Source organism: Silene latifolia, chromosome 7, assembly GCF_048544455.1.
Source record: "Silene latifolia isolate original U9 population chromosome 7, ASM4854445v1, whole genome shotgun sequence".
Taxonomy (NCBI): Eukaryota; Viridiplantae; Streptophyta; class Magnoliopsida; order Caryophyllales; family Caryophyllaceae; genus Silene; species Silene latifolia.
The window spans coordinates 65,267,701-65,284,556 of NC_133532.1; the positions used below are offsets into that span (position 1 = coordinate 65,267,701).

The 16,856-nt window shown below is 39.9% G+C and overlaps 1 protein-coding gene across 1 annotated transcript; it reads left to right on the plus strand.

The window, feature by feature from the left end:
* The first annotated feature begins 11,043 nt into the window (after nucleotides 1–11,043).
* Nucleotides 11,044–14,561, plus strand: LOC141590182 (uncharacterized). Its single transcript, XM_074410788.1, has 7 exons — nucleotides 11,044–11,582; nucleotides 11,998–12,885; nucleotides 12,960–13,406; nucleotides 13,606–13,732; nucleotides 13,950–14,174; nucleotides 14,310–14,386; nucleotides 14,510–14,561. The coding sequence occupies exons 1-7, from the start codon at nucleotides 11,044–11,046 to the stop codon at nucleotides 14,559–14,561; spliced, it is 2,355 nt and encodes a 784-aa protein (XP_074266889.1).
* The last annotated feature ends 2,295 nt before the right edge of the window (nucleotides 14,562–16,856 follow it).

Below are 16,856 nucleotides of genomic sequence, written 5' to 3' on the forward strand. Positions count from 1 at the left end.
TTGATAGAGTACCCCCTTACTCTATCGAGTACCTAAGGCTACTTGATAGAGTACCCCTCTGTCGAAACTTTTCTAAAACGCAACTTACCCTTACTCGACAGAGTAAGGCCTACTCGATAGAGTACCCCAAGACTTATAAATACGGAGTATTACAGTATGTATGCTTATAGAAGGTGAAGTATCATGATATGGACTATGTAGAAATGAAGTGAAGTATATAATGTGATGTGGTTTGGCATGTTACATATTTTAGTGTTTATAATTTGGTACTTTTCCGCATATAGGAACATGTGAAGTAGGTGATATGGTTGACTATATGTTATCGGGAATAAGGTGGGAAGTCGTTTTGCATGACTCAACCTAGTGTGGCGGGGTACTCGACCGAGTAGAGGGTACTCAACCGAGTATCCCTGACATTCAACCGAGTGAGGGTGTGTGTGATTTTGTAGTAGCTACTAGAGTGTGGCAACTCGGCCGAGTATAGTGGGTACTCAACAGAATGGCGCATACTCGATCGAGTACCGCAGGATACTCGAATTGGGCGGATGATGTTTTATTTTGAGCCGTATGCTATGTGCTTACGTTTCTTTTGGTTACTGAAGCTCAAAATGCCACCAAAGAGATATGTCGCTTATGCTAAAGCTGCTGAGATGAACATTGATGAGATAACTTGCCTTAATGAGCAAAATGATGCGCTAACTGAGGCCCTAAAGAACGTAGGGAAAAAGAAGGAAGTAGTTGTTGATGCATCCAAACTTAGCACCACTATTTCTCGGTTTAACCCTACCACCTATAAGGGCACATGTGCGCCAAACTTGCTCGATAACCGGCATCGAGAGATGGAGAGCGTCATGGAGGTTGTTAACTGTACGGGCGACTTGAAAGTGAAGCAGGCCGCATTCTATCTGAGAGACCAAGCTGGAGTATAGTGGCACCGTGAGAGGGCCACTGCGCGTGATTACTACAAGAGTAGGGGTGAGCCCGCGATTCCCTGGGAAGAGTTTAAGAACGCTATGAGACTTAAGTTTTTTTCCCGAGCATGTCCGAAGCAAGTTGAGGGCTGAGATTGACTCCTTTGTCATGACTAATGGCATGACGGTATCTGAGTATTATCACAAGTTCAATGAGTTATCACGCTATGCGGAGGATATGAAATTGAGTCAACTAAGTCTGGCTCTCCGTTTTGATAGAGGGTTGACGTTGAAGATCCTGGAGAAACTACCTGCTGAGGTGCTTTCCGACCTGAATGAAGTTTATGAGTGGCGTGACATGCTGAGAGACTGGTCGATATGGCCAAGGAGGTCAAGGAGAAAGTGACTGAGAAACGTAAGGCGGATAATGATAGTGGTAACCAATTAGGTTTCAAGCGTGGTAACTATAACCAGGCTAAATCTTATTCGAGTGAATCTGGCTTTATTTGGTGGAGGATATCGCTATGGGGGCAGAGTTGATCGGAGTGCTAGTGACAAGTTAGATGTACATTGTTTCAACTGTGGCGGGACAAGCCACAAGAGATTTGAGTGTAAGAGCTATGAAGGAGGAGGCTTCCAGCGATCATACCATGGGAACTATTCTCAGGCTCTAAGCCATAGTATGGCGAGTAACATGCTAGCTGGGTCATGGAACAGTTAGGGTGGTCAGAGAAACAACAACGACAATGGAAGTTATAACCGCAATTATGGTGGATCTTATTAGCGCCCGAACAACAATGTAAACCAGAATTCAGCCAAACCACATCAGCTAGTATGGTACAGGGGGCCAGAAGAGTAGCGGTAAACTATTTAGATGGATAAATAGGCAGCAGAGGATGATATGCAAGTCATTACTGGTATATTTCTGATTAATCATAAGCCCGCTTTTGTGTTATTTGATTCAGGTGCTACCTATTCCTTTGTATCTAAGAGTCACGCTTTGACAATGGGTTTGTGGAAGTTTGAGTTGTAAAAGATAACGTTTTTATACCATCGGGAGAGTCGGTGTCATGTTGTAAGTTGTATAAAGCGGTACCTGTGGTGGTTAGGTAAGTAGATTCACCAGTTGACTTACTTGGGTTTCCTAGAGATGGGTTTGAGGTCATTATGGGGATGGATTGGTTAGGTAGGTAGTATAAGGCTAATATCGACTGTCATTAAAAAAAGGTGTCTTTGAAAGGTCCTAAGGGGATTAGATTGTCTTACGGGGGTTTTTCGTGAAGCCCAATGATGCGTGTCCTAAATATGTTGTTTTACGCCCTATTTTACACGCATTTCAGAGCTCATTTATATAGTTTATGCTACTATTTGCCCCATTTTGTCTACTTTCGTATTTTTATGTAATATTGCAGATTTATGCGGAAATGAGTAGAAATCGAGCCAAATCCGTCCCTAACTACTTAGCATTGCATTTGACATGGAGTAGTGACTCGAGGAATGAGCTTGGTGCGCGTTTCAAGGCCTAAAGATAGCAAAAGCATGGGTGCGTACGAGTTTAACAAGCAAAGAAGCACTTCACATTATTGCAGCCTGCTTCAGATGGCAATATCTCGAGTTCTAGAGCTGATAATCGAGTGATTCCAACTGGAGGTGAAATATTATCCTCTTAGCTTTCCAACATCGCATAGAACGCCTGATTTGACCAAGGAACGAAGAAATGGCAGCTGTTTTAAGATCGGTGCGCGCTGCAGAATTCGTCAGAATGCACTCATCAGTCAAAGACACCCTTGGTCGATCGATCGATGCTTATGGTCGATCAACCAGAGCGCGATAATCGAAGCTCTGTATAGCGCAAGTTGGTCGATCGACTGATGCTTATGGTCGATCGACTGAACAACGGGTCTGACGCAAAATAAAAGATCGAGAATTAGGAAGCCCAATGTATTCTTAGGTTTAGGAATAAGTGTGACGTTATATTCCTATATAACGTAGCTTTAGGTTTCAGTTTTAGCATCCAGTTTTATTCATCAAGTTCTATACATACAATTCAATAGATTAGTTTTAGTTTATTCTTTCATCAATAAAGTTTACTTTTGCAATCGGGTTTGATCTTTCCTCTACAATTCCTATACGCGGTATTCTTCTGTTCTGATATTTCGTTTATTGTTTCCATTCGTAGTATAGAATTGCTAAGTTAGATCTCCCGAAGCCAATTTATCGTTTTGTGTTAATCGTTCATTTAATCAGTTTAAGCATGAATTCAGTAGATTATTTAGTCAATTTAATTGTTGTTATCATCCCTAGTATGAGTAGCTAAATTAATTGTGCTAGGATGTAGGGGAATTATAGTGTAGGCGGCATTAGAATTAGGGAGCCCTAATCGCGTGTTGGTCGATCGACCACCCTACCCGGTCGATCGACTGACCTCGTGAGCTTTATTACGTTTTAATTGTTTTAATTGTCATATTTGACGAATCGAATGCATGCGACTAGTTGAATGCTTAGTATATGACTGACCCATTAGATCGAAAGATAGGGAAGGTTATTAGACTACCAATTAAAATGACTAAACTTTGCTGAGATCGAAAGATAGGTATCGTTTAGATTTTTAGTCACTTTTCAGGACGAAAGTCAGTATTAGTGATATTAGGGACTTATAGCGAGATCGAAAGATGCTACTTGTGAGAGTGGACCGAGAGGACCTCTTATTTTCCAGTCTCACGTGATTGCTTTAGACCTACCTAGTTTCTTTGCCGCTTGAAGCTATAGTGAACCGACCATCCTTGCACCCTTTTAATATCTGTTTTAATCCGTTTATTTAGTTTATTGTCTTTTATTTGCCTTTAGCTATAGATCAACTCAAGTCAAAACCCCCACATATTTGTTACCTTAGACCGAAATTAGACAACTAGAAATTACATCTGCCTCTCTGTGGTTCGACCCATTGCCGCTAGCTATAGTTGTAGTTGGAGATTATAAATTTATTTTTGACACCTCACGACGGGTATCAAATTTTGGCGCCGATTCTTGGGGAGGCAATTGTTCTAATTTTTGGTTGTCTTTATTTTAATCGCATTTTTTTTTTCGCCTCAAGGGAAGACGAGTACCTTGAGGCGTTCTTATCTTCTCCTTTAGTGTTGTTTATTTGCGTACTTCAGGAGAGTCCACTCATGTTCCATTTTTGGGAGCAAGCGGTGGAGATTTGTGGGAGATGTGGCGCTGAGGGGCATGCTTCTGTTATGTGCCGAGCAGATATGGACCAAGTCTATGCTTACTGGCATTATAAACAAGATCATTATGCGCCGCCACATCCGTGCTATCAGCAAGGCTTCCAAGAGCCTTCATATTCCTTTGCACCGCCTCAGCAAGACCCTCTTCCTTCTGAAGAGAGTGCGGAATTGAAGTCCATGGTGGAGATGTTTAAACTCCAAATGCAAGAAGTCGCTGAACAGAGAGAAACTTCTTTCAAAAGACTTGAGCTTCTCTTGGCTCAAGTAGCCGCCGAGCAAAATGATGATATGTATGACTCGGAGGATGATGATTTGGAGGAAGATGAAGCGTCAATTGAAGATTTCAATGCTGTGCCACATGAAGAATTCGATCAAGCAGATTTGTGTGGTCAAACGAATGACATTGCAGAAGGAAGAGCGGTCGATCGATCGGAACAAAGTGGTCGATCGACCGTTATCTTTGGAGGAGGAAACTACTCGATCGAGTAGTGACGCTGTTCGATCGACCCCTGCAGCCTTGGGAATTGTTAAATCGTCACCAACGCCTATTCCGTATGACGATGAGAAGGTAAATGAAGACTATTCCTATCCGATTAGAGGTAATTCCACTCCTTTAGTCGATTATGTATACCTTCTTACTCCTTCTGTTGAACCATTTGCTGCTGTAGAATTGACGCCTCCGCCCCAGTTTGGGAACAAATTGGAGGAACATCGCTTTGTTTCTCTTTCTACAGGTCTTGGCAAGTTCAAAGACCCCGGAGGTGAGTTGGGTGTTCCTAGCTTGAAGTCTGGCGCTGCCCGGATATATGATCCAGGAGGAGGTCCTGATGAGGATATGTCGTCTAACAAGAAGCTGTGCGCTGAGGTGAAAGATTGGGATCCGGATGCTGCGAGACGTTGTTGTTCTTCCGTTGCCATGTTGTGGAGGCCGGGAGTAGATTTGACAGTTGCTGAAGCCACTGCGTTCAGTCAGAAGCCTAGTAGTGGGCCAGTGATTTGTGCTTTTTGATGATCGAAAAGTGGGTCGAGCTGGGACCATCTAATCTAGCGCTACCGGGAGGCAACCCGGAGTTTGAAACATTTCGTTTAATTTGGTTTTGGAATATTTAGCTTTATTTGTTTTTGTGTGCTCTAATAATTAGCTATACTTTAGTCGGATACTTTGGGTTTTGCGCAATTTTTGGGCGCGTTATTATGTGCATTTGCAGGTTACAAGACCATATTAGCTCATCTTATTGAGCTAATTGAAGAAATCGAAAGTTACAAAGAGTTTTCCAGTCGATCGATCGCCTTCCATGGTCGATCGACCGAGTTGCGCATCTCGGGAGTTTGTTCTTGTTCACTTTGGTCGATCGATCGCGGCTATGGTCGATCGACCACCGCCGCGCTTCTTTGTCTGTTCACGACCTTTCCCCTATTTGTCTTTGGGTCATTTTATGGGATTGAAGGAGTTTTCTACTCTATTTTATTTCCGACTCATTTTCGATTTCTTCCATTTTCGTAACTTTGCACATAATTACCGCTTCAATATTGTTTTCTCGGTTTTATGCGTGGTATTGTTTGTCTTTCAGGTACTTATTGGTAGCACTGCTAGCTACAGAAACCTCCTAGCTCACGCTGGTTTGGGGAGGTTTCCTTTTGCTGCGCTTAAAGTCTTGTGAGTCTCCTTGTCTTCACTTTATGTCTTGTTTACTTATTTTCTCGCAAATTCCCGTTTCTCTTTTATTTCATTACATGATTTTGCACAATGGGGACATTGTGTGATTTGGTTTGGGGAAGGGTTTTGCGCCGCATTTGCATATGTTTTATTACATTTCTGTTTCACGTTTAATTTTGTTTTGCATTGTTTATTTCATTTCATTTCATACAAAAATATCAAAAAAATTTGAAAAATTCCAAAAAATTTCAAAAAATATGCATGTTTATTTTAGCATATAGGTCAAGTCGGAACGGTAGTATTTCAATGATGACATTGCATTTGCACCTGTTTTTGCCTAAGCCTTGCTAATTAACATGTTATTAGTAGAATCGTATATGCATATCTACGAGTTTTCGTTAATTTACTTGCTGAGCTTGAGAGTTGACTTTGAAAATTGGCAAACTACATCATATTTCTGAGATTTAGAGCTTATAACTGGTGACATCTATGACCAGTTTATTTAGGAATGTGAGTAGTACTCCTTATGAGACATGTTACATAAATTTGCATAAATATGAACTTAATCTGCTTAATACCTGTATGCATTCGGTTTGTGGTTTGTTGACACATGTGGTAGAGGTTTTCCTTTATTCATTTTGCCTATAAGCTCCACACTGCCAAAAATAGCCTTTTTGTCCCATTACTACATCCTAAATTTAGCCTGCCTTTGTCAAGCTAGTAGTTTAGTTTTCGGGATTGTTATTACATTTTTGGTGGCATATGCTCATGCTTGAGATGTTGTTGGGAAGATGAAAAGAAGGAAAGAAAGAAATAGAAAAGAAAGAAAAAAAAAGATGAAAAAATGATTCGAAAAAAAAAAGAGTTCTGTACTGTTTGAGGCAGTCGATCGACTGCCCCTTTTGGTCGATCGACTGCAGCCCGAAAAGAAAGAAATAGAAAAGAAAGAAATTAATTTGCATAATTTAAAGTCCTTATTATATGGCGATTTTTGCTCCCACGTTGCATTTATATCTTATGGGAAGTTGATTGATTAACTATTATGGAGCTTGCGAGACTAGTGCTAATCATTAGCACCGGGTTTTATTGTTGATTTTGAGCAAGAAGTGGATGTTGTCATATGGCTTTGTAAGGTACTAGCTTGATCACCTGTACCTCCACACCCCCATAATTATCTTTGCCTCTTCTTACCCATTACCTCACATATCCATATATACCTCGGCATGTGTCATGGTCATCTGATTGGTTGGAATGCATATGTACGGTTGTAGAGATTACTTTCATATTAGATTGCAGGCATGTTCTTATAGGTCGTAGTTAGGTGAGTGTCACTACAAAATGAATTCTTTCTATCTTTACATGATTCACCTGTGCTTATTTGAGTGATTTGAGCGACCCGTGAGAGTCCAATTTGATAAGTCTCTATAGTTGACGGTTCAACATGTTTTTAACGACTCCATAACTCGTTTGCATGATTCATTTGCTAATTGCATTAAATTGGTTTAGGCTATTCAATTGCATTTCGCTCTGAGTTTGAACTCGTTCCTTTAGATCGAGTCTAGTTCTTGCTTGGGGACAAGCAAGGGTTTGGTTTGGGGAAGTTTGATGCGTGTCCTAAATATGTTGTTTTACGCCCTATTTTACACGCATTTCAGAGCTCATTTATATAGTTTATGCTACTATTTGCCCCATTTTGTCTACTTTCGTATTTTTATGTAATATTGCAGATTTATGCGGAAATGAGTAGAAATCGAGCCAAATCCGTCCCTAACTACTTAGCATTGCATTTGACATGGAGTAGTGACTCGAGGAATGAGCTTGGTGCGCGTTTCAAGGCCTAAAGATAGCAAAAGCATGGGTGCGTACGAGTTTAACAAGCAAAGAAGCACTTCACATTATTGCAGCCTGCTTCAGATGGCAATATCTCGAGTTCTAGAGCTGATAATCTAGTGATTCCAATTGGAGGTGAAAGCTTATCCTCTTAGCTTTCCAACGCCGCATAGAACGCCTGATTTGACCAAGGAACGAAGAAATGACAGCTGTTTTAAGATCGGTGCGCGCTGCAGAATTCGTCAGAATGCACTCTCGTACAGCACCCTTGGTCGATCGATCGATGCTTATGGTCGATCGACAGAGCGCGATAATCGAAGCTCTGTACAGCGCAAGTTGGTCGATCGACTGATGCTTATGGTCGATCGACTGAACAACGGTCTCGACGCAAAATAAAAGATCGAGAATTAGGAAGCCCAATGTATTCTTAGGTTTAGGAATAAGTGTGACGTTATATTCCTATAACGTAGTTTAGGTTTTAGCATAAGTTTTATTCATCAAGTTCTATACATACAATTCAATAGATTAGTTTTAGTTTATTCTTTCATCAATAAAGTTTACTTTTGCAATTAGGTTTGATCTTTCCTCTACAATTCCTAGCGGTATCCGATATTTCGTTTATTGTTTCCATTCGTAGTATAGAATTGCTAAGTTAGATCTCCCGAAGCCAATTTATCGTTTTATGTTAATCGTTCATTTAATCAGTTTAAGCATGAATTGGTAGATTATTTAGTCAATTTAATTGTTGTTATCATCCCTAGTATGAGTAGCTAAATTAATTGTGCTAGGATGTAGGGGAATAATAGTGTAGGCGGCATTAGAATTAGGGAGCCCTAATCGCGTGTTGGTCGATCGACCACCCTACCAGGTCGATCGACTGACCTCGTGAGCTTTATTACGTTTTAATTGTTTTAATTGTTATATTTGACGAATCGAATGCATGCGACTAGTTGAATGCTTAGTATATGGTGACCCATTAGATCGAAAGATAGGGAAGGTTATTAGACTACCAATTAAAATGACTAAACTTTGCTGAGATCGAAAGATAGGTATCGTTTAGATTTTTAGTCACTTTTCAGGACGAAAGTCAGTATTAGTGATATTAGGGACCTGTAGCGAGATCGAAAGATGCTACTTGTGAGAGTGGACCGAGAGGACCTCTTATTTTCCTGTCTCACATGATTGTTTTAGACCTACCTAGTTTGCTGCCGCCGAAGCTATAGTGAACCGACCATCCTTGCACCCTTTTAATATCTGTTTTAATCCGTTTATTTAGTTTATTGTCTTTTATTTGCCTTTAGCTATAGATCAACTCAACTCAAAACCCCCACATATTTGTTACCTTAGACCGAAATTAGACAACTAGAAATTACATCTGCCTCTCTGTGGTTCGACCCGACTGCCGCTAGCTATAGTTTTAGTTGGAGATTATTAATTTATTTTTGACACCTCACGACGAGTATCACCCAAGTTTAAGATAATTGCAGCTATGACTTTAAAGTCATATTTCAGGAAGGGATGTCCCATGATTCTTTGCCACGTGTGAGATACTCGCGTGGAGGAGCCATTAGCAGCAGATATACCGATTGTGGGGAAATTCGAGGATGTTTTTCTGGAGGAAATACCGGGATTACCTCCTAAGAGAGACATTGACTTCGGTTTAGAGCTTAAACCAGGGTTGGGATCAATATCTAAGGCCCCTTACCGTATAGGACCGAAAGAATTGGAAGAGTTGAACGAAGAAGTAGTTGAACGAGTTGTTAGATAAGGGGTACATCATACCTAGTGTATCACCTTGGGGGGCGCGCGATTTACATTGTGAAGAAGAAAGACGGCAGCATGAGGTTGTGGCTACGGTCTACCACTGGCTGGGGTAGATTACCTGTTGTGATGGGTAACCTGGCAGGACTACTCACTGCAGGGTGTGGTCATGTCCGTGCTGTGGTTCAGACACCAGTTCTTGGAGTTGGGGATTGATGATTGTTACAATATTGGATTGTTTTGGATTAGTTATTTATTGTGGACTTATAATAGATTGTATAGTTGACTGATCTTATAGCGTTTTCAAAAATGTGGTGAACCATTTGATATTTCCGGCAAATGGGGAGCTGTGGATTGAGCATGTGTGATATGTTGAGTTTAGCTGCGGGCATGGATAGAACACCGACGATTCATTTAACTAGCTTCCACTGTCATGTTTAGACTTTAGCTAATCACTTTATTTCGGAGATGTATTTCAGTTTTTGATTTGGGGTTTTGGCTTTGTATTGATTAAACTTTATTTCTTTTTCAATAAACGTTATTTTATGGTCTATTTGATATACTTTACCTTGAGCAACCGAGATGGTAACGCTCTTATGTGCTAAGTTATACCTTGGTTAGGCACTTTGGTAGATAAGGGTGTTACAACTCTTTCATGAAATTTTTGTCATTAATTTTCCATACCTTAACCTTACCCAAAAACCAAAATAAAAAAACTTCTCTAATTCTCTCTCTAAGAAAATTAATCAAATCTATCAATTTCTCTATCATGGATGATATTTCTCATGTCGAGCAAATATCAATCATAATTTATTACCTTTATTTACTATGTTATATCAAATTAGGGAGATTAAATTAATTTAAAGTAACAATTAGGAAAGAGAGGGATGAGAGAGATTTTAGAGAGAGAAAAGCTCTAAAAATCTAATTAGGGATCTTAATTACTGCAATGGCAAAACATAAGAACCCTAAATCCAATAATCCTAAATCAAAGAATAATAATATTACTAACACAAACACGAAAAACCAAAAAAATGTCGTTGATTCATCAGTTGCAAGCACGAGTAAGGGCAAATCCATATCACCGCATGTTGCTCGGAAAATCAATCTTAGTCTCACACCACTGGAACTGGATGTGATTCTGGAGGAAAGCGAAGAGGAGGAGGAGGAAGTGTCTGGGTATGCTGATGAACGGCAGGAACCGCGTCTGAAACTGACAACTGCTGATGTTGAAGATGAGATTAATTTCTGGTCTTCGGCTGTTTACTGCTACATCCTAGGTGCAAATCCTCCGCCTAGTGTGATTACTGGATATGTCAAAAGAATTTGGCAATCGTATGGTATTGATCGAATTTCTTTCTTACCTAATGGAATTTTTCTGGTCCTATTTAAGTCCAAAGAAAAACAAATGGAAGTGGTTAATAATGGTCATCTAATTTTTGATAATAAACCAGTCATAGTTAAAGAGTGGACTCCAGATTCCAAGTTAATTAAACATGATGTGAAATTAATTCCAATTTGGATGAAACTGTATGGATTGGATATCAAATTTTGGGGAACTGAGTGTCTCAGGAAGATAAGTGGTTTAGTTGGAAAGATGTTGTGATGTGATGAAGCTACCAGTCATAGAGCCTTCTTTGGTTATGCCAAAATCATGGTTGACGTTCAAATTGGGCAACAATTTTCTTCTAAGATTGAGTTTATGGATGAATTAGGGAAGCTACAGAAGGTAACTGTTGTGTATGATTGGTTACCTTTGTCTGTGGAAAATGTAAAGGGTTGGGACATCTGCTGTAAATGTAGGAAGGGTGAAGGAGGTCAAAAGAAGGTGTGGAAACCGAAGGCTAAACCAAATCTTACAAAAGTAGTTACCCCTAATCCTAAGCCTGCTCAAAAGCTTGTCTCTCCAGTTGTTTCCACCCCCTGTGGTTCGAGGACAACTCTAGGCATTCGACTTCGTGGTCGTTTCCCTCTGCTTTGTTGGAGAGTCACTGCTATGGGCATCAATCAAGGCGAGGGGGGGCCTTCCTTCCCACGAAGGTTCATTAGTAAGATGTTAAAACATGATAATGGGGAGCCTAGGTTGTTTACTCTTAGAGGGATTAGGTTTATGGATGCTTTAACATTGTCAATTCAAAAAGCAAGAACTGAGAGTATGAAATTGTTAACTCCTGAAGTCTCTACTGATAATGGGTAGTATGGGATTTTGGAATGTTCGTGGTCTGAATAATCCAATAAAAAAACAAGAAATAAGGTGGTTCTTACAGCAAAATAATATTGGGTTATTTTGTTTATTAGAGACTAAAATAAAAGGTAGCAATTGGATTAATGTTAGGAATAATATTTGTGAGGATTGGTCAATCTGCACAAATAGTAGTTCTCATAAAGGGGGAAGAGTGTGGTTATTGTGGGATCCGCAGTTATACCAGGTGGATATTTTGAGTGTTTCAGCTCAATGTATACACTCTAAATTTTTTGATAAAGAAAGGAAGATAGACTTCTGGCAGACCATGGTATATGGGTTCAATAAACTTCAGGAGAGGGAACCTTTATGGCAAGATTTAAGGGAGTTTTCTTCTCTGATTGCTGGCCCATGAGTGATATCTAGAGATTTTAACAGTATTACTGAAGCAAAGGATAGAATTGGAGGAGCTGATGTGTCATGGGCCAAGATGGCTCCCATGAGAAGTAAGCTGGTAGACTGTCAGCTGCATGAAATGAAGACTTCAGGTTCTTATTATACTTGGAATAACAAGCATAAGGATGAAACAAAGGTTTATAGCAGGATTGACAGGGTTTTGATGAATGAGCAATGGTTTCAAAGCTTCCCAGAGGCTGTAGATACTTTTCTCCCTGAAGGATTATATGACCACTATCCCTGCTTGATTAATACTTATGAAATTATTGTGAAGAGGAAAGCTGCCTTCAAATACTTCAACATGTGGGCCCTTTCTAATGATTTTGACTCAGCTGTGAATAATAGTTGTAATGAGGAGATAAGGGGTACTCCAATGTTTAGAGTAGTGCATAAATTGAATAGACTGAAACCTGTGCTTTCTCATTTGAACAAAGACCAATTCAGTGATATTGAGAATCTCACTCATGTTACTGAGCTGACCTTAAAGCATTTTCAACAGAAACTTATTCAGGAACCTTTGAATGATATGGTTTGCAAAGCTGAAAGAGAGTGTGCAAAGGATTTAAGGAATTTGATTAAGGTAAGGAATAGCTACCTAGCTCAGAAAGCAAAAGCGAGCTGGATCAGAGATGGGGATGGTAATACCTCGTTTTTTCATTCTAGTATTAAGAGGAGAAGAATGAAGAATAGGGTATATAATGTCAAGGATATGGAGGGGAATTTGTGCTCAAAACCTGAGGAGATTAAAGAAGATTTTGAGACTTATTATAAGAATTTACTGGGCACCTCCAACCCAGTACAGCCTGTTTATAAGAAAGTTGTGAAGACTGGCAAGGTACTAACTGAGGCTCATCAGGGGTTGATGGCTTCAATAGTCAGTTTTTTAAAGACTCATGGCATATAGTGGGTAATGATGTTTGTACATCTGTTAGGAATGCATTCACTACTGGGAAAGTTCTGAAGGAACATAATACTACTATATTAACACTTATCCCTAAAACTGAACTACCTGATAGTGTGTTGAAGTTTAGGCCTATTGTCTGCTGCAATACAGTCTACAAATGCCTGACAAAAGTGATGTGTACCAGATTAAGCTCAATTCTACCTGATATCATTAATCCATCTCAGGCGGCTTTTATCAAAAACAGAGATATTATGGGCAATATCCTCATTTGCCAAGACCTTATCAAGTTGTATAAGAGGAAGGTTTGTTCACCAAGGATTATGATGAAAATAGACTTGCAGAAGGCTTATGACTCCATTGAATGGAGTTTTCTCAAGGAAATGCTGGTTGCCTTAAATTTCCCAAATAGTAGCATTGATCTCATAATGAATTGTGTCTCAACTCCCTCTTTCTCTTTAGCTTTGAATGGAGAAGTGTTTGTATTTTTCAAAGGCCAAAGAGGGTTAAGACAGGGGGATCCCCTCTCCCCCTGCTCTTTACTATTTGCTTTGAATACCTTAGCAGATTGTTGGGGGTTCTTGATAGGTGTAAAGGATTCAAATATCATCCTTTATGTTCAAAATTGAAGCTTATACTCATTTGTGCTTTGCTGACGATCTATTAATGTTCAGCAGAGGTGATCTACACTCAGTCAGACTCATGTTGAGAGCATTTGGGACTTTTTCTATCTCTTCTGGACTCAAGATGAACAATGGCAAGTCTAATTTCTATAGCAATGGGATGAGTGAGGATATTTATGCAGTATTGAAGAGGCATCTGGAATGCAAAGAGGGGGATTCCCTTTAGGTATTTAGGGGTTAAAATTGCACCTAAACGATTGGGTATTTTTGACTGCCAATGCCTGGTGGATAAAGTAACAGGTAGGATTTCTAGTCTGGGAGAAAAACATCTTTCTTATTCTGGGAGACTTACCTTGATTAAATCTGTGTTGAGTACATTACACAACTATTGGGCACAGATTTTTATCCTTCCAAAAACTGTGCTCAACAAAATTGATGCTGTATGTAGAGCTTTTCTGTGGCATGGTCAAGAATCTAAGGAATCCCCTGCTCTGGTGTCTTGGAAGCAGATTTGCATACCAAGGAGGAAAGGAGGATTAGGATTAAAGGTCCTGCATCAGTGGAATGTAGCCTTACTAGGTAAATATGTCTGGTGGATAGAGATGAAGACTGGTCATTTATGGGTGAAGTGGGTGCACTCCATCTATATAAAGCAATCTAACTGGGTTGATTATGAACCGACTCTCAATACCAGCTGGGCATGGAGAAGGATCTGTGCAGTCAAAAATCAACTAAAACCTTGACTGTTTGATGATCAGTGGAGGCAGTCTAATAGTGACTATAATGTTAAGCTGGGATATCATTGGCTTATTGATGATGGACCTGATGTTGCTTGGTATCCCTAGGTTAAGAACAGACTGCTCTTACCAAAGCATAATTTTTTTATTTGATTGGTGACTCAAATTTGGCTACTTACACAGGATAGATTGCTACGGATGAACATTGTTCATTGTAACAGGTGTTTGCTTTGTGAGGATGGTGAAGAAGACATTGATCACCTGTTCTTCTAGTGCTCTTTTAGCAAGCAGTGTTTGAGGATGCTAGAAGAATGGTTACAGATCTATTTACCTCTGCACGGGGTCATTGATTGGTGGGTGAAACTCAGGGAACGCTCTCTTCTGATGAAACAGGTTATGGCAGCAGCAATGGCGCAGATAATGTACTTAATTTGGCATGCTAGGAATAGATGTAGGCTAGAATTTGTACTCCCTCTCCATGTTGTCTTGCTAAAACAGGTGAAGGACTCTTTGAAACTTAATTTGCGAGGTAGCCATGTTGTAATAGGATCAAACAAAGCTAAGGAGTGGTTAAATCGAGTGTGTCCAAATTGTATCTAACTAGAGCTATGAATACCTCAAGTTACCACATTGTATGATGGGCTTATTTTAATATACACACTTACCTTTCCCAAAAAAATAAATTAATTTAAAGTAATGAAACTAGGATTTGAAGAAATTATTGTCAATAATAAAGCTTGGGAGATTCGGGGTAAAGAAAAGCAACGGAGAAGTTCGAAGAGACAATGGGTGAAAGAAACCGAAATAAGTTTCATGAAAAATGATTGAATTAAAGTTGTAGACATTAACACCTATCATCCTTGGCAATTGTATCATAAATTAAGGTTTCTTATTTGGACAAAAATTGTGTCTCTTATGACATACATGAATGCATGCTACATTTCTCTTGGGTATATTTTACAGTTACTCGTTTGTATTGAACTTTGAGATGATTAAGGTATGTGTAACAGAGGCAAGTCCATCTTCAAAAACGCTGATAACTCGTACGTCTTAAGCCTAATCATCAGTGTTAGAGGAGCGTATATAACAAACATGGGTATGAAAATATTTTATCGTTAGACCCAAATGTCTTCTTGGGTGGTACGAGTGGTACAAGAAGGGGTGCTCTAGCAGGTAAGGGAATGACAAGTGGTTTGGGAGAGGAGAATTGATGGTCCAATGGTCTCGGTGGTGCGGTGGCTAGTTTAGGCGGTGATTACTTGGTGTGAGTAATGGAGAGAATCCCCTATCTACTAAAAGAATAGGTGGACCTAAAATTTTCCCTCCAAAAAGTATCTTCTTAAATACGGAAGATAATTACAATTAAGTTCATTTATTAAATAGGATTATATAATGGGAATACTCCAAACTATTGAGGTACTTCTCAAAATACTCCACACTGTAGTTTAACTACCAATATAATCAACTATTACACTCCTTCGCTTTTAATAGAATTGATTCTTTAAAAAAAAAACATATGGGATTATTTTGTATTACGTAAATCAGCTTCAACCAAACAAATAATATCAAGCGGAATGTTGGTAGACCCAAAGCGACGACCCGGAATCCAAGGAATAAATGTGCTAAACTATGTGCTATGCTATTTAAAAGTCTATGAACAAAAGTGAAAGTAACAGCTTCAAAACTAGAACAGATACTGTAAATTTCTTCTAAGACCAAAGATATGTCACTACAATCCTTCCCCCTGGCCAAAATTGCATTGATAATAACTTGGCAATCGCTCTCGATGATTAGCTTCCGCTCCCCTGCTCTTCTTGCCTCCTTCAGTCCATAAAAGATTGTCTTAGCCTCTGCGGTTGGCGGATCCCACACCTTAGCTGCTTGTATCGCATACACCCATTTGATGGCTCCAATATCATCCCGACAAACCAACCTCCATCCCATCACGACATCCGTAATCACTCCCACATCCACATTTACCTTGACGACCCCTCTCCCTGGGCAACGCCATCTACACTCACCACTTTTTGCCGCTCCACTACCCATAGTGTCCACCCCACCCCTTGAACTCCTCTTAGGTAACCCAATGCTGCACACCCTCCCTTTATCCGCATCACAACCTTCCATCTCTAAAAGCAACTCTGTCACCCTCTTAACCACCCAGTCAGCTCGCCATTCTCCATCTTCAAAGATGGCCTTATTTCTTCTCTCCCATATAACCCAACATCCCGTCATAAATATTTTTCTCTCCTTGGCTCTTAAAGCACGAAAAACCTCCTCCACCCACTCCCTCAAATTCAACAATTGAGCTACCGAAAGAACCTCACAGCCCGACCCATCCCAAACAACCCAACGCATCCACAATCCCTAACTACATGAAGACATGTCTCCACACAGTCAAGACATCATGGACATATAGAGTCCAACAATTCCATACGAGCTGCAATATTACCTTTTGTAGCTATAGCCCCATTACAGAGTTGCCAAAAGAACACTATGATACGAGGTATAACTTCCACCTGCCATATACAGTTCCACAACCATTATCAGCAGCCATATCCAACTGTC

Bases quoted from the DNA above. Each gene is read 5' to 3' on its own strand.
- LOC141590182 (XM_074410788.1), top strand. From the start codon at position 11,044: ATGGTTGACGTTCAAATTGGGCAACAATTTTCTTCTAAGATTGAGTTT. The intron at 13,407-13,605 runs GTTTGTATTTTT...AATGTTCAGCAG, and splicing joins TTAGCTTTGAATGGAGAAGT to AGGTGATCTACACTCAGTCA. The intron at 14,387-14,509 runs GTATCCCTAGGT...TCATTGTAACAG, and splicing joins GATGGACCTGATGTTGCTTG to GTGTTTGCTTTGTGAGGATG.